The sequence below is a fragment of the Heliangelus exortis genome, unplaced genomic scaffold (genome assembly GCF_036169615.1).
Source record: "Heliangelus exortis unplaced genomic scaffold, bHelExo1.hap1 Scaffold_90, whole genome shotgun sequence".
Taxonomy (NCBI): Eukaryota; Metazoa; Chordata; class Aves; order Apodiformes; family Trochilidae; genus Heliangelus; species Heliangelus exortis.
This window is the reverse complement of record NW_027286006.1, coordinates 40,820-56,933: the sequence shown is the minus strand read 5'-3', so window position 1 is coordinate 56,933 and position 16,114 is coordinate 40,820. Positions and strand designations below refer to the sequence as shown.

General features: G+C 58.7%; 2 protein-coding genes and 1 long non-coding RNA gene across 5 annotated transcripts; 2 read left to right on the top strand and 1 right to left on the bottom strand.

Moving 5' to 3' along the window:
* The first annotated feature begins 1,098 nt into the window (after positions 1–1,098).
* SP7 (Sp7 transcription factor) lies at positions 1,099–2,177 on the top strand. The gene is given in 5 exon segments (XM_071732832.1): positions 1,099–1,149; positions 1,151–1,563; positions 1,565–1,899; positions 1,902–2,057; positions 2,060–2,177. Coding segments are annotated over 5 exon segments (1,038 nt in total). The 3' UTR covers positions 2,143–2,177.
* A 2,805-nt stretch (positions 2,178–4,982) lies between these two features.
* Positions 4,983–16,017, top strand: AAAS (aladin WD repeat nucleoporin). 3 transcript variants are annotated; one of them, XM_071732826.1, is made up of 18 exons: positions 4,983–5,049; positions 5,492–5,625; positions 6,295–6,413; positions 7,098–7,152; positions 7,857–7,948; positions 8,438–8,484; positions 8,674–8,772; positions 9,220–9,411; positions 9,617–9,760; positions 9,873–9,993; positions 11,057–11,181; positions 11,339–11,399; positions 11,531–11,621; positions 12,035–12,128; positions 13,217–13,284; positions 14,354–14,435; positions 14,936–15,020; positions 15,599–16,017. In XM_071732826.1, exons 2-18 carry the CDS (start codon positions 5,502–5,504, stop codon positions 15,728–15,730), a joined length of 1,731 nt encoding a protein of 576 aa, XP_071588927.1. In that variant the 5' UTR covers positions 4,983–5,049; positions 5,492–5,501; the 3' UTR covers positions 15,731–16,017. The 3 variants fall into 3 exon arrangements, with proteins under 3 accessions (XP_071588927.1, XP_071588928.1, XP_071588930.1); XM_071732827.1 differs by lacking the exon at positions 9,220–9,411; XM_071732829.1 differs by lacking the exons at positions 5,492–5,625; positions 7,098–7,152 and having other exon boundaries at positions 4,989–5,049.
* On the bottom strand, positions 10,080–13,449 carry LOC139791041 (uncharacterized). Its single transcript, XR_011723761.1, has 2 exons — positions 13,180–13,449; positions 10,080–11,270 (listed from the first exon to the last, which is right to left on the bottom strand). It is a non-coding gene; the product is annotated as an uncharacterized lncRNA (long non-coding RNA).
* Positions 16,018–16,114: the final 97 nt, after the last annotated feature.

The window sequence follows — 16,114 nt, the reverse complement described above, 5'->3', positions numbered from 1 at the left end:
TGGGGGAGCCCCCAAGTGTCCCCCAAGTGTCCCCCCTAAAAGCCACGGGTGCCCTGCACTGGCCCCGGAGCTGATTTCAAAGGAGAGGGGGGGACAGAGAGAGGGGGGGACAAGGGGGGGACAAGGGGGGGGGACACTATTTCCAGCCTCAGCCCTGGTTTTAATTACCTGGGCTCCGTTCCCGGGGCACAGGCCTGGCCCTTGTTATCCTTGGAAAAAACCGGGAGCGCTGTGGCCGCCGCGTAAAAATAGGCACAAAACCACCGAAAAGGAAAAAAAAAAAAAGAAAAAAAAGAAAAAAAAAAAAAAAAAAAAAAAAAAAAAAAAAAAAAAAAAAAAAGAAAAAAAAAAAGGGAAAAAAAAAAAAAGGAAAGAGAAAAAGGGGGCGGGACACTAAAAAAAAAAAAAAAAAAGGAAAACATAACAAAAAAAGGGGGACACAAAAAAAAAAAAAAGGGAGGAGCCAAAAAAAAAGAAAAGGGACTCAAGAAAGACAGAAAACTGAAACAAAATATAAAAACAAAACAAAGGGGGGACTCCTCCTCCCCAAAAAGACAAAACAAAAATAAAAAGAGGGGGCGCAACCCCCCCCCCAAAAAATCACCCAAGCAAGCTGCCAAAAAAAAGTAGGTGGCATAAAAAATGAAAACAAAACAAAAGAAAAAAAGGAAGTGGGACCCAAATATAAAAAAAAAACCAAAACAAAACAAAAGAAAGGGAGACCCAAAAACAAACAAACAAAAAAACGTTTGCCCCCCCCCAGCACCCCCTATTTAACCCCCCCGCTTTTACCCCCTTTCCCCCCCAGCACCCCCTATTTCTCCCCCATTTAACCCTCCAGCACCCCCCTATTCAACCTCCCCCTTTAAACCCCCATTGCCCCCCCCCCAGCACCCCCTATTTCCTCCCCCATTTAACCCTCCAGCACCCCCTATTTCCCCCCCTGTACCCCACACCCCCTGACCCCCCCCCCTTTTTTCTCCCCACAGGCTCCATGTCCGCCTCTCCCCGCTGACCCCGGTCCCACCACCTCGGGGGGGTCCCCACCCTACGCCCCCCCTCGCCATCAGCCGTTTCGTTGAGTGTCCCCCCCCCGCCATGGGTGACACCTACACCGCCACCTTTCCCAGCCCCCCGGGGCTGCTCTCCCCCCTCCCCAAGTCCCCAAACCTCCCCCAGCCCATACGCTCCAGATTATGGCCCCTTCGCCCCCCCCTTCCCGGCCCCCCCAGGTCCTCAGGAGGTTCTTGGTGGCCCCGTGGTGGTGACAACCAAAGGCCACCCCCCAGGGGACTGCTTGGCGGGGGTCTACCCCCCCTTGGAGATGCCCCATCCTTACGGTTCGTGGTACAAAGGAGGGATCGGGGGGGGGTTACCGGGGGGGTCCGGTCCGGCTGCACCCACCTGGTGGGACGTGCACCCCAATGGGGGTTGGTTGGGGGGGGCCGGGAGGGGGGGGGGGAGACCTTACAGAGCCCCCTCCAAGCTCAGCCCACCCTCAGCCCCCCCCCTCCCCGCTTACCCTTCGGATTTTCCCCCCCTCACCCCCCCTCCTTACCCCCACCCCAACCCCACCCCCCACCCCCCCAAAGCCCCCACCCGGTGACCCCCAGAAGGGTCCCCGGGGAGGAGGAGGAGGAAACTCTTTAGGAGGTCGCCCCGCTTGCGATTGTCCTAATTGCCAAGAATTGGAGAGGTTGGGGGGTGTCGGGGGGACAACCCCGGGAGGGGCCCGAAGGAAACCGATCCACAGCTGCCACATTCCCGGCTGCGGGAAAATTTACGGGAAAGCTTCGCACCTGAAAGCTCATTTGAGGTGGCACACGGGGAAAGACCCTTCGGCTGCAATTGGCCTCTTCTGTGGGAAAAGGTTCACCAGGAGCGACGAGTTGGAGAGACACGTCGGACCCACACCCGCGAGAAAAAATTCACCTGCCTGCTCTGCGGGAAACGCTTCACCCGCAGCGACCACCTCAGCAAACATCAGAAAACCCACGCGGAAAGTGGGACCCCCACGAGCCAACCTCCGAAAACCACCCCCTCGGGAATCGGGGAGCAGCGCCAAGCATCCCGCAGCCACCGCCGGGATCTCCCGGGAAAGAAGCCGGAAGTCCCGAGGCTGGGAGTTTGTTGGAGATTTGAGGGGCTCCCAGCTTCGTCTCCAGCTTTTTTTTTTTTTGTGGGGGGATTTACTATGGGGGAGGACCCCAAAATAACCCACGCCCTCCCCGACACACGTGTGGAGCACACCCCCGGTTTGAGGACCCCAAAATAACCCACGCCCTCCCCGACACACGTGTGGAGCACACCCCCGGTTCTTCTCCACACCTTCCAGCTTCTCCAGAAGATTTTTTTGAGGTTTTTGAGCATCTTCAATTTTGGGGGGAATTTATTAAGGGGGGTCCTTCAAAATAACCCACACTCCCCCCGACACCCGTGTGGAGCACCCCCAGTTCTTCTCCACACCCTTCAGCTTCTCCGGATGATTTTTTGGAGATTTGAGCATCTTCATCTTCATTTTTGGGGGGAATTTTTTACAGGGGGGGTCCCCAAAATAACCCACACCCTTCATCTTCTCCAGAAGATTTTTTTGAGGTTTTTTTAGCATCTTCATTTTTTTTGGGGGGGATCCCCAAAATAACCCATGCCCCCCCCAACACCCATGTGAAGAACCCACCCGTTCTCCTCCAGCTTCCCCAGGAAAAACCCCAGGAACTTGGGCATTGGAGCCTTCATCTTCCATCCTCATCCTCTGCCATGAAGATATTTATTCCGGGGGGGGACACCCCATAACCTCCCTCTATAACCCCCCCCAAGACCCCCCCGTCCTCATTAGTAATTATAATTTATATCTTAAAATATGGGGGGGCTCTCCGAGTGCTCCCGGGATCCCCTTTTGGGGGGGGGGGGGGGGGCGGCGTCTTCCCCCTCATTTTCTCTCCCCCCCCTTTTTTTTTTTTTTCTCTCCCCACCCCATGCCCCCGTACAGAGCTCAGGGACAGGGTTTGCCCTCTTCTCCCCCCCCCCCAATTCCCCCCCCGCACTAATGTAAACCCCCCTTTCTCCCCCCTTTTTTTTAAGCTGGATGAGCACCCCACTCCCCCCCCCCAAAAAAAAAAAAAAAAAAAAAGCAATAAAGGGCTGGTTAAGGCGTGGAAGTGGAGCTGTACCCCCCCCCCAAAAAAAAAAAATCTCAGTGGGAGTGGGGCTGAGGCTGAGAGAATTCATCACAGGGATGGGCTCTGCTCCTCCCCCTCTCTCCCCCCCCCCCAGGCTCCTCTGCTGCTGTCGGGACTCAGGGGGAAACTGAGGCACAGAGGGGACGTGGCCCCACTCAGGGTAACCGCGGCACCCCCTGGGGCACCCCCTGCCACCATCCCCCGCGGTGTCCCCTGTCCCTGTGTCACCAGGTCCCTGCTGTCCCTTTGTCCCCACAACCGCGGGGCCCTGTTGTCCCATGTCCCTCTGTTGCCCTGTCACCAGGACCTTGTGTCCCCATATCCCATAACCCCAGGTCCCTGATGTCCCTGTGTACCCGTGTCACCAGGACCCTCTTGTCCCCTTGTCCCCATGTTCCCACAACTGTGGGGCCCTGTTGTCCCATGTCCCTGTGTCCCCATGTCCCCAGAACCCCAGGACCCTCTTGTCCCATGTCTCCAGAACCCTGGGTCCCTGATGTCCCCAGAACCTTGGGTCCCTGTGTCCCCCTGCACCAGGACTTTGTGTCCCCATGTCCCCAGAACCTCAGGTCCAGTCCCTGTGTCCCCATGTCACCAGGACCCTCTTGTCCCCTTGTCCCCATGTCCCCACAACTGCAGGTCCCTGTGATCCCATGTCCCTGTGACCCCATGTCCCTGTGACCCCATGTCCCCAGAACCCCAGGTCCCTGATGTCCCCACAACCGCGGCTCCCTGATGTCCCCGTGTCCCCATGTCCCCAGGACCCTTTTGTCCTGTGTCCCCCCCGTCCCCACAACCCTGTCTCCCTGTTGTCCCCTGTCCCTGCGTCCCCATGTTCTCAGGACCCCCTTGTCCCCCCTGTGTCCCACATCCCCGTGTCCCCATGTCCCTGAAGTCCGGTCCCCTCCCGTGTCCCCACAACCCCTGTCCCCACAGGGACACTCTGTGCCTCAGTTTCCCCACAGTGACAGCGTGGGCAGGGGCCACGTGGCAGCACATGGACACGGGTGGGTGGGGGGCATTTCTCCTGCCAGCCCTTTGATGCTCCCGGCCCCATTTTGGGTTTTTTTGGTTTTTGAAAAAAAAAAAACCAACAACCCAAAAAAGCCACATAAAAGGCAAAAGGGGGGGAACTGAGGGGGGGGGGGAGGGTCCCTGTGCCAGTGCGAGGCTTGATGAGGGGTGGGGACCAGGGACAGGAGCGTGTCCCCTGCCAGCGTGGCGATGTCACTCGTGTGCCACCCCTGGGGCTGAGTCACCACGCGGGGGACACACAGACAGAGGCTGCCTCTCCCTCCCACCCTGAGGGGAAACTGAGGCACGGAGGGGAAACAGAGGCACGGAGGGGAAACTGAGGCACGGAGCCCCCGCCTGAGCCCCACCCCCTCCCGGCTTTTATTTAATATCCTGGAAAAAAAATTAAAATCTTTTTGTGACCGCGAAGGAAAACAGAGGAAAAACGGGGGGGGGGGGGGGAATTGAGGGGGGAAGGACCCAATGTCCCCTGTGTCACCGTGGGCACCCATGGGACCCCCATATGGAAGGGGAGGGCACCCATGGGACCCCAATTTTTTTTTGGGGGGGGGGTCCCCTCCTTTTTCCTGCCTCTTAAAGCGGCAATGCCGCGATGTGTGTCGTCGTCCCCCCCCCCCCCCCATTTTATCCCTCCCCCTTCCAGCGGGTGATCCCCAATTCACGGAGGGGTTCGGGGGGGGATCACTCACCCCCTCCCAGCCTCATCCCCGGGGGGTGACACCCCCCAACCCTCCACAATCCGGGGCTGCGGCCCCTTTAATTCCCCCCCTCCCCTCACAAAATGGCCGCTGGGGGTTGACACGCGGGGATCTATCCACGAGCGCGCGGGAAGCGGGTGAGGGGGCACAGGGAAACCCCCGTGTGGGGGTCCTGGGGACACGGGAGGGGTTGGGGACATTGCGGGGGTGGGGGGGGGGGCTTGAGGGTTCTGGGGACCGGGGAAGGGTCTGAGGTGGCTTCGTGGGGGTCTTGGGGACAGGGGAGGGGGCTGGGGGGTTTATTGGGAGACAGGGGAGAGGTCTGTGGGGGTTTTGAGAGTCTGGGGGGCGGGGGGGGGCGTCTTGGGGGCAGGGAGGGGTCTAGGGGGGGTCTTGAGAGTCTTGGGGACTGGGGAGGGGTCTGAGGAGGCCCTGGGGGGGGACACAGCCCCTTCATTCTGGAGCCCCTGGGCACCCCTCCTGGTGTCACCCGGGAGGGGGTGGGGGGGGGGCGTCCCTGGGCAGGGGGTTCGCGTTTTTTGTGTGTGTCTCCCCCCTTTTAACACCTTTCTCCCGCAGGACCCCCGCCATGTGCTCCCTGGGGCTGTTTCCCCCCCCGCCCCCCCCCGGGGATCTCACCCTCTACGAGTTCAACAACGGCCTGGTCAGCGGCCGCCTCAGCCCCGAGCCCACCCCCCCCCCTGCACACCCAGGTCAGAGCTGGGGTGTCCCCATGAGTCCCCTTCTCAGGGGTCCCCATCAACCTCTGCTCGTGGGGAGCGGGGAGTGTCCCCGTAAGCCCCTTCCCAGGACCGGGGGGGGGGTCTGGGAAGCCCCTGCCTGGGGGGGGGTCGTGGCTGAGCCCCCTTCCCTGGGAGTCCCCATGGGACTTCTCCAGAATGTCCCCGTGAGCCCCTTCCCAGGACAGTGGCGGGGGGGGGGGGGGTGTGTGTGTCTGGGAAGCCCCTGCGTGGGGGGGGGTCGTTGCTGAGCCCCTTTCCCAGAGGGTCCCCATCACAACGCTGCCCGTGTGTGTGCAGGGGGGTGTCCCGTCCCCATCATCACCTGCCCGGGGGGGTCCTCGTGAGCCCCTTCCCAGGACGGTGAAGGGGGGGGGCACCTGAGGGGGGGAGTCGTGGCTGAGCCCCTTCCCCAGGGGTTCCCCAGCAGCCCCTTCCCCACTGGCCCCGGTGCCATTGAGCCCCCCCCCCCCAAAAGGCTCCTGGTGACCCATTTGTCCCCCTCACCCATTCTTGGAGCTGCAGCCCCTTTCTCCTGGGGGGGGTCTTCTCCTTGAACCCTTCCCTCTCTCAGCCCTGGAGATTTTGCTGCGGGGAGGGGTCCTCCCTGAGGTCCCTGTGTCCTGTCTGTCCCCTCTGCAGCTCCCTGTGCTCAGCCTGCCCAGGGACACCCTCAAGGCCCATGGGCGCCTGGAGCAGAGCACCCGCCCCCCCTTCATCCACCACCGGGAATCCCTCTGGAAGCGGAGTCTGAGCGCCTGGTGAGGACCTCCCCGGGAATTTTGGGGGTGGGAGTGGGTGTGGGGACAGCCTGGGGGGGGAGGAGGCACCGGGGAGACCTTGGGGCACCCCCAAGGACCCTTGAAGGGGGGTCATTCACACACTGCTTCCACAATGCCCCCCCCCCCCCCAGATACTCCCCTCCCCCAGAGAGTCTCACCCCAGAGACACCCCCCCCCAGATATTCCCCCTTCCCGCAGATATTCCCCCCCACATAGATATTCCCCCCCAGATACTACCCCCCCAAATATTTCCCCCCACCTGGGTACCCCCTCTCCCAGATACCCCCCCCAGGATACCCCCACCTCCCCCAGATACTCCCCACTCCCAGATCCCCCCCCCCCAGATACTGAACACCCCCCCAAAAACACCTCCCCCCAAAAAACAACACCCCCCCCAGGTACTCCCCTCCCTCCCTCAAGAAACTCCCCCAGACACCCCCTTGGATCCCCCTGGGCTGGGGGGTGGTGTCCCCATTGCGGGGGGGGTGGCACTGGGGGGCTTTAGGGTCCAACTCAAGCTTGGATTGGGAGGTGCTGGGGGGGAGGGTCCTTAGGAGGTGGAGCAGGAGGGTTGGAGAGGGGGGGGAGAGGGAGGGTGCCCTGAGGTTGGTGTCACCCATGGGGGGACAGGGGGGGGTGCTGACCCCCGGGTGTTTCCTGCAGGAGGGACCTGGGCTGTGGGGGGTCCTGAAGGAAATCGCCACAGCTGAGGAGGAGGGTGAGTGGGGGGGTCTGGGCCTTCAGTGCCCTTCATTCCCTTGGCCATTCCTGAATGTCCCCCCCTGGCCCTCGGAATTCTCCTGGGATAGTGCTGGATGGAGAAGCCCCTGAAGGTCCTGGAGTCCCAACCCTTCCCCATCCCTGCCCAGGACGCCCCCACCCAGGGCTTGGAGACCCCTCCAGGGATGATGGGGACCCCAGCCGAGGCCCTGACAGCCCAAAAGGGAGAAATTGTCCCCAAGCTCAACCCAAACCTCCCCTGGCACCACTCCAGGCCGTTCCTCTTGGCCCATCCCTTGTTCCTTGGGAGCAGAGCCCGACCCCCCCTGGCTCCAACCTCCTCTCAGGGGATGGCAGAGCCAGAAGGTCTCCCTCAGCCTCCTCTGCTCCAGGAGCAACACCCCCAGGACCCTCAGGGGCTCCTTACAACTTCTCCAGAGCCTTCTCCATGTTCTCCATCCCTTCTCCACATTCTCCACCCCTTCTCCGTGTCGTCCATCCCCTCTCCATATCCTCCATCCCCCTCCATATCCTCCATCCCCTCTCCATCCCCTTTCCATGTTCTCCAGACCTTCCTTTCAGCTTCAGCTCCTCCTCTCTCTTCTCCAACCCCTCCATGTTCTCCAGACCTTTTTTTACTTCAGCTCCAGATCCCTCTTTAGGTTTTTTGGAGCCCCTCAGGAATTCCTTCTCTCCCCACAGGGCTACAGTGGATGAAGAGGGGCTCAAGCTTCACTCTGGCCGTGTGCCATTGGCTCTCCTCCCTCCATGGTTCCCTCTTCCCCCACCTCTCCGTGAGTCTTTTTGGGGCTGGAAGGTGGGGATGGAATCCTACCAACCCTACAGAGGGGTGGGGGCAGTTTGGGGGTGTCAGGAGGGGGGCTTGGGGGGTTGAAAAGCCACCAAAATGGTCCTGGTGGTGGTGCCCCCCTACAAGATGTTGGTTTCCATCAGCAAGGGGGGGAGAATGGGATCTGGGGAAGGTCAAGGGAGGGGCTGGAGAACGTGGAGAAGGTTTGGAGAACATGGAGAAGGGATGAAGGACATGGAGGAGGGGATGGAGGACATGGAGAAGGTTTGGAGGACATGGAGAAGGGATGAAGGACATGGAGAAGGGATGGGGGACGTGGAGAAGGATGGAGAACATGGAAGAAGGTATGGAGAAGATTTGGAGAAGGGTTTGGAGAACATGGAGAAGGGTTTGGAGAAGTGGGGGAGAGAAAAGGGGGAGTGTGGGTCCAGGGGGTCACTGGTGCCTCAGTGTCACCCCTTGTCCCCTGCAGCTGACCAGTGAGGACATGATTGCTGCCTTCTCCCAGGCTGTGGACTGGTGAGTACTGGGAGCAGTGGGGGTGGTGGTTAAAAGCTGAGCAAAGGGGTTGGGGGGGCTGTGGGCTGGGGTCACCTTGGGGTTTGGGAGCTGTCAGCAAATACTCCAGCTGTGGGGGGGTGGGAAATCAAGAAGGGACCTTCAGGGCTTGGACAATTGGTGTCCCCTCCCCCTGCTCTGTCCCTCCAGGACCAACTGCACCATCAGAGCCTTCTCCTGGCACCCCCACACCAGTAAATTTGCTGTGGCTCTCTTGGATGATTCCATCCGAGTCTACAACTCCACCAGGTGAGGGCTGAGCCCTGGAGGCCACCCCTGGGTGACACTGCTCCTCAAGGGGTGTCCCCACACACCCCTTGCCCCCCCATTCCCCTATCTCACCCACCCACCCACCAAGGGTTCTTTCAACCTCTCAGGGCTTTGCTCTCCAGCACATCTCGAGAAGGTCTTGAGAGCTTCTCCAAACTTGGGGATTTGTTTCAATATTTTTATTTTCTGTCCCCTCCCTGCTCCTGGGTGGGCAGAGCAGTTTCTTGGGGACATTTTTGAGTCCTCCTCCCCCTCTCTCCCACCCACCAAGGGCTTTGCTCTCCAGAACATCTCGAGAAGGTCTTGAGAGCTTCTCCAAACTTGGGGATTTGTTTCAATATTTTTTCTTTCTGTGCCCTCCCTGCTCCTGGGTGGGCAGAGCAGTTTCTTGGGGACATTTTTGAGTCCCTCAACTCTCTCCTCCAGGTCTCCTCCTTCCCCTGGGGTGTTCAGAGCCCTCCTCAGGAGAAGACTCCATCGGCGGCTCCTGCAGCCCCCCCGCTGCTCTCCCCCCACTCAATCTCTGTCCCCAAGCTGGGACTTCAAACCAGCAAGTGCCACCTCCCACCCCGGGGCTGGGCTGGGGACAACCCAGGACATGGCACTTGATGCCACCAGGTGTGGCTTTGGCTCACTGCACGCTGTCACCTGCCTGGGGTCCCCTCGCCCCGGGAAGCAGGGTGACAACTGGGGAGAGGACATACCAAATCTCCACTTGGAGGTGCCCAGCGTGGTCAGAGAGGTCACAGGGAGATGGGCCACAGGTGCTCTGATGTTTCGGGTCCCCCATGGTCCTTTTTGTCACCTTCTCCCCCCCTGGCAGTGCCACCATCCCCTCCCTGAAGCATCGCCTGCAGAGGAACGTGGCTGCCATGGCCTGGAAGCCCCTTTGTGCCTCCATCTTGGCTGTTGCCTGTCAGAGCTGTGTCCTTGTGTGGCACTTGGACCCCACCTCCCTCTCCACCAGGTGACAACCCCACCTCCCTCCTTACTGAGCCTCCAGGGACAGGGGACAACCCTTCCTGCCACCAACCATGACGCTGGGGTGGGGGGTTGGGGGGGTCTCTCTTTTTCTCCAGACCTTCCTCAGGTTGTGCTCAGGTGTTGTCCCACCCCGGGCACAGCCCTGTCACCACCCTGGCCTGGGCTCCCAGTGGGGACCGTTTGCTCTCAGCGTCACCCATGGACACAGCCATGCTGGTGAGACCCCCCCCTGGGTGCTGCCTTGGGGACACCAGGGAAGGAGGGGCTGGGGGGGACGACACAGATTCCTCAGGCAGCTCCAGAATTGGAATTTGGAGCTTTGAGATCTGGTGCTGGATGGAGAAGCCCCTGAAGGTCCTGGAGTCCCAACCCTTCTCCATCCCTGCCCAGGACACCCCCACCCAGGGCTTGGAGACCCCTCCAGGGATGATGGGGACCCCAGCCGAGGCCCTGACAGCCCAAAAGGGGAGAAATTGTCCCCAAGCTCCAACCCAAACCTCCCCTGGCACCACTCCAGGCCGTTCCTCTTGGCCCATCCCTTGTTCCTTGGGAGCAGAGCCCGACCCCTCCTGGCTCCAACCTCCTCTCAGGGGATGGCAGAGCCAGAAGGTCTCCCCTCAGCCTCCTCTGCTCCAGGATCAACACCCCCAGGGCCCTCAGGGGTTCCTCACAGCTTCTCCATCACCTTCTCCATGTTCTCCATCACCTTCTCCATGTTCTCCAGAGCCTTCTCCATGTTCTCCAGAGCCTTCTCCATGTTCTTCATCCCCTCTCCATGTTCTCCATCCCCTTCTCCATGTCCTCCAGCCCCTCTCCATATTTTCCAGCCCCTCTCCATCTTCTCCAGCCCCTTCCCCATCTCCCTTCCCCATCTCTGGACACTCTCCAGCCCCTCCATGTCCTCTCCAGCTGCTCTGTCCCAGTCTTGGAGCTTTGCCTGGGGTTGGTGTCACCCAGGAGCAGGACCTGGCACTTGGCCTGCTTGGACCTCAGAGTATTGGCCTCATCCCATGGTTCCAACCTCTCCAGACCCTCATCCCATGGATCCATCCTGTCCAGATCCTCATCCCATAGATTCATCCTCTCCAGATCCCTCACCGCATAGATCCAGCCTCTCCAGACCCTCATCCCATGGATCCAGCCTCTCCAGACCCCTCTCCAGACCATTCCTACTCCCAGGCAGCTCCACACTCCCTTCCCCCCTGACTTAGGGAACACTCCATCCCCTGATCCAACTTCTTCCTTATCCCATTGTCCTTCTCTTTCTCCCCTTTTCCAGGTGTGGGATGTGTCCACTGAAAACTGTGTCCAGCTCCAGTGGTTTGGAGGTGGTGGTGTCACCTTCTTGTCCTGGTCACCCGATGGCAGCAAGGTTCTTGCAGCCACCCCCTCTGCTGTCTTCCGGTGAGCTCCAAATCCAGGATTTCTTCCCTCTCAGCATTTCTTCCCATTTTCGTTTCCTCCCAGAGCAGGATTTCTGGTTCTTCTCCCTACTTTGGGAAGTGGAGAAGAAGGGGGTGGGCACAGGGAATGAATTTTGTCCCCCTGGTCCCCCCCCCAGGGTGTGGGAAGCTCAGATGTGGACATGTGAGCGGTGGCCAACGATCAAGGGACGCTGCCAGGTAGGACAGAGCCTGGGGGGACCCCCAAAACCACCCCTGTCCTCCAAATCTCCCTGTTTTTGGGGGGTCCCCAAACCCTCCCCTCCCAGCCCTGGGCTCAGTGGGGGGGTTGGTGGCTCCTTGTTCCCCAGACTGGGTGCTGGAGCCCCGATGGGAGCCGCCTCCTCTTCAGTGTCCTGGGAGAGGCTCTGATCTTCTCCCTCTCCTTCTCTGAGTATCGGGGTGAGTCCTGGGGGGATCCTTGGGGGGCTTGGGGGAGTCTAGAGGGGACTTGGGGGGTGTAGAGGGGATTTTGGAGGGATTTGTTGGGATTTATTGGGGTATTAGTTGGAGTTTTGGGGAATTAGTTGGGGGATTTTGGGGATCTGGCGGGATTTGTGGGAGTTTTGGGGTGTTTGGGGTTTTGGGGATCCAGTGGGAGGGGATCCAGTGGGGGAATCCAGGGACGGGATCCAGGGAGAGGATCCAGTGGGGGAATCCAGGGAAGGGATCCAGGGAGGGGATCCAGAGGGAGGATCCGGAGAGAAGATCCAGAGAGAGAATCCATGGAGAGGACCCAGGGAGGGGACCCAGTGGGAGGATCCATGAGGAGCTGAGGTCACTCCAGGAGGTGCCCACTGGGCTCTGTGTTTCAGGGGAGCTGCAGGGCCAAGTTGGGGGCTCCAAAAGAGCCTCGATCGTTGCTGATCTCTCTGAGACCTCCTTTGAGACCCCCTATGGGGAGGAGAGGTGAGAGCTGCACCCAGAGCCCCCCCAGAGGCCACCGGGGGTCTGTGTGTGTGTCCCCCCCCCACGGGCAGAGCTTGCAGACATTGTGTGGAGCAGGGGGACCTCACTGCTGCTCCTCAGGAAGAACCCAACCCCCAGGGAGGTCCCTGCTGGGAAGCAGCTCCATGGAAAAAGCCTTGGGAGTGCTGGGGGGGGTGGGTCAGGGAATTCCCCAGGGGTCAGGAATGGGTCTTGGGGGGGCAATGGGATCCTGGGGAGCATCAGGAAGAACCCCAACCCAACTTCAGGGAAGTCCCTGCTGGGAAGCAGCTCCATGGAAAAAGCCCCTGGGGGGGGGGGTCAGGGAATTTTCCAGGGGTCACGAATTTGTCCTGGGGGGCATCAGGAAAAGTCCAGCAGATCCAGGGAGGTTCTGTTCCCCCCCCCCTCTGCTCTGCCCTGGAATCCTGGCTCCAGTTTGGGGCTCCCTAGTTGCAGAGAGACTGGGATGTACTGGAGAGAGTCCCCTGGAGAGCTGGGAGGGTGCTGAAGGGCCTTGGACATCTCTGCTGGGAAGAAATGTCCACAATTCCTTGTCCTTGTCCACAAGTAAGTGGACAAGGTGGCCTCTTTTTCCCTTTAATACTTAACTTTTCTTTTTCCTTTTTTTCTTTTTTTTCTCTTTTCTTTTTTCCTTTTTCTTTTTCCTTTTTCTTTTTCCTGTTTCTTTTTTCTTTCTCCTTTTTCTTTTTCCTTTTTCTTTTTCCTTTTTTTTTCTTTTTCCTTTTTCTTTTTCCTTCTTCTTTTTCCTTCTTCTTTTTCCTTTTTCTTTTTCCTTTTCCCTTTTCCCTTTTCCCTTTTCCCTTTTCCCTTTTCCCTTTTCCCTTTTCCCTTTTCCATTTCTCTTTTCTCTTTTCTCTTTCTCCTGGAATAAAACCTTTGTGGGGGTGTTGGACTGACAGCCCCTCAGGACAAGGTTACCCCCAGGGTTGGGAGAGGGCAGGATGGTGACACCAGAGACATAAATGAGGACGGGGACATCAGGGGGGTGGGGGCCTCTCAGATATCCAACCTTTGACATTCCAGGATCCTGTGTCCCCTTTTTTCAGGATTGGAGGAGAAGTCCACTCCATGGTGTGGGACCCCACGGGGGAGAGGTTGGCAGTGATCATCAGAGGTGAGATGGGGGCTGCCTGAAGTCCCCTCACCCCCCTCCCATACAACTGAGGGATCCCAGAGCTCTTCCTCCTCTTCCTCTTCTTCCTCCTCCTCTTCCTCCTCTTCCTCCTCTTCCTCCTCTTCCTCCCCTTCTTCCTCCCCTTCTTCCTCCCCTTCTTCCTCCCCTTCTTCCTCCCCTTCTTCCTCCCCTTCTTCCTCCCCTTCTTCCTCCCCTTCTTCCTCCCCTTCTTCGTCCCCTTCTTTGTCCCCTTCTTCCTCCTCCCCTTCTTCCTCCTCCCCTTCTTCCTCCTCCCCTTCTTCCTCCTCCCCTTCTTCCTCCTCCCCTTCTTCCTCCTCCCCTTCTTCCTCCTCCCCTTCTTCCTCCTCCCCTTCTTCCTCCTCCTCTTCTTCCTCCTCCTCTTCCTCCTCCTCCTCTCCTCTTCCTCCTCCTCTTCTTCCTTCTCTTCCTCTTCTTCTTCCTCTTCTTCTTCCTCTTCTTCTTCCTCTTCTTCTTCCTCTTCTTCTTCCTCTTCCTCTTCTTCCTCTTCTTCTTCCTCTTCCTCTTCTTCTTCTTCCTCTTCTTCTTCCTCTTCCTCTTCTTCCTCTTCTTCTTCCTCTTCTTCTTCCTCTTCTTCTTCCTCTTCTTCCTCCTCTTCCTCCTCTTCCTCCTCTTCCTCCTCTTCCTCCTCTTCCTCCTCTTCCTCCTCTTCCTCCTCTTCCTCCTCTTCCTCCTCTTCCTCTTCTTCTTCCTCTTCTTCTTCCTCCTCTTCTTCCTCCTCTTCTTCCTCCTCTTCTTCCTCCTCTTCTTCCTCCTCTTCTTCCTCCTCTTCTTCCTCCTCTTCTTCCTCCTCTTCTTCCTCTTCTTCCTCTTCTTCCTCCTCTTCTTCCTCCTCTTCTTCCTCCTCCTCTTCCTCCTCTTCCTCCTCTTCCTCCTCTTCCTCCTCTTCCTCCTCTTCCTCCTCTTCCTCCTCTTCCTCCTCTTCCTCCTCTTCCTCCTCTTCCTCCTCTTCCTCCTCTTCCTCCTCTTCCTCCTCTTCTTCCTCCTCCTCCTCCATCTCCTCCTCCTCCTCCTCTTCCTCTTCCCCCAGGACCCCCCAACACTCCCAGATCTCAGGTGGTGGTCGCCGTGTTCCGCACTCGCAACAGCCCCATCTTTGAGCTCCTGCCCTGGTGAGGGGGGAGGTTGGGGTCAGGGGGGCTGGGGAGTGGGGTTTTGGGGTTGGATTTTGGGTTAAGGTTGGGTTTAGGGTTGGATTTTGGGGTTGGATTTTGGAGTTGGACTTTGGGTTAGGGTTGATTTTGGGGTTGGATTTTGGTTTGGGGTTGGGTTTTGGGGTTAGGGTTGGTTTTGAGGTTGCAGTTGAGTTCTGGGGTTGGGTTTTGGGGTCAGACTTTGGGGTTTCGATTTTGGGTTTGCAGTTGGTTTGGGGGTTGGATCTTAGGGTGGGCTTTTTGGGGTGGGGTCTTTGGGTGGGATTGATTTCAGGGTTGAATTTGAGGGTGAATTTTGGGGTTTGGGTTGCTGGATACCTCCAGTCCCCCAGAGGGGGAGCTTCTTAAGGTGCTGCCACCATTTTACCCCTGAAGTGGTTGAATTTTGGCCAACTTGACCTTAGGCCCCTTTGTTTTGGGTTCATCCCAAACACCTGTTTTTTCCTTCTCCCCATCAGTGGTTTCCTGCGGGGTGAGGAGGGGGCCCAGCCCCAGCTCATTGCCTTCCACCCTTCCTTCAAGAAAGGAGCTCTCCTGACCGTGGTAAGTGCCCCCCCCCCAGCCCACTGCCCCTTCTGGGGCTCCCAGAACCTCCCCTGGGAGCAGTTTTGGGATAAAAAGGAAAAAAAAAAAGGACATTGAGGGACTGGAGAGTGTCCAGAGATGGGGAAGGGGCTTGAGAATGTGGAGAGGAGGTGGAGAAGGGAATGGAAGACTTGGAGAAGGAGATGGAGGAGAACATGGAGAGGGGGTGGAGGCCACCATGGGGTGACCAAATCATTCAGTGCCACCCCCCCTGCCATGGGGACCCTTCCCCCCAAACCCCATCCCAACCTTCAGCACCTCCAGGGATGGGGCCCCCACCCCAAAAATCATCTCCTGGACCACTCAGATGATTCCTTCCAACCCAAACCATTCCCTGATCCCAAACCATGGGCAGGGACCCCTCCCCCCAGCCCAGGGGGCTCCAAACCCCATCCCAACCTTCAGCACCTCCAGGGATGGGGCAGCCACAGCTTCTGGGGACACCCAAAGGCTCCCCCCCCCTCCCTCAAATTCCAGAATTTCTCCCTCCTTCCCCACCTCCATCTCTGATCCACCTCCTCCTCTCCTCTCTCCAGTGTTGGTCCACAGGGAAGATCACCCACATCCCCTTCTTCTTCATCAGTGGCCACGTCCCCTGTGGCAGCCCCGATGTCACCGTCCTGCCCAGCGCCAGCGTCCGGGAGCAGCCGCTCTTCTCCGAGCTGTGACCTCGGTGTCCCCAACACCTTTCCCAGGAGCCAGGCCTGGGACATCCCCTCCATCCTCATCCTCCTTCTCCTCCTGAGGGTTCACTCTTCATCCCCTATAAGGAGTGGGAAGTTCAGGGGGGTTTTTTTTTGGGGGGGGGGAGGTTGTGTTCTGGAAGGTTCTGCTGGGGTTTGGGAACACTTTTGGATGTCCCAGGTGGCTCCTGGTCAACATGTGGGATCCAGGGATCCATTCCCTGGAGCTGAAATTAAAGTGGATTTAAGGCCTCTCTGGTGGAGCAGATGGAGGTTTTTTTGGTTTTTTGGTTTTTTTTTTGGGGGGGAGGAAGGGGTTTAGTTGCTGGGGGGGTCCTGAGTGAGGAGGGTGGGAAGAAACCCCCAAAA

Coding starts and splice junctions, on each gene's coding strand:
- AAAS (XM_071732826.1), top strand. CDS start 5,502: ATGTGCTCCCTGGGGCTGTTTCCCCCCCCGCCCCCCCCCGGGGATCTC. Junction 9,994..11,056: donor CCATGGACACAGCCATGCTG/GTGAGACCCCCC, acceptor CCCCTTTTCCAG/GTGTGGGATGTGTCCACTGA. Junction 14,436..14,935: donor ATCTTTGAGCTCCTGCCCTG/GTGAGGGGGGAG, acceptor TCTCCCCATCAG/TGGTTTCCTGCGGGGTGAGG.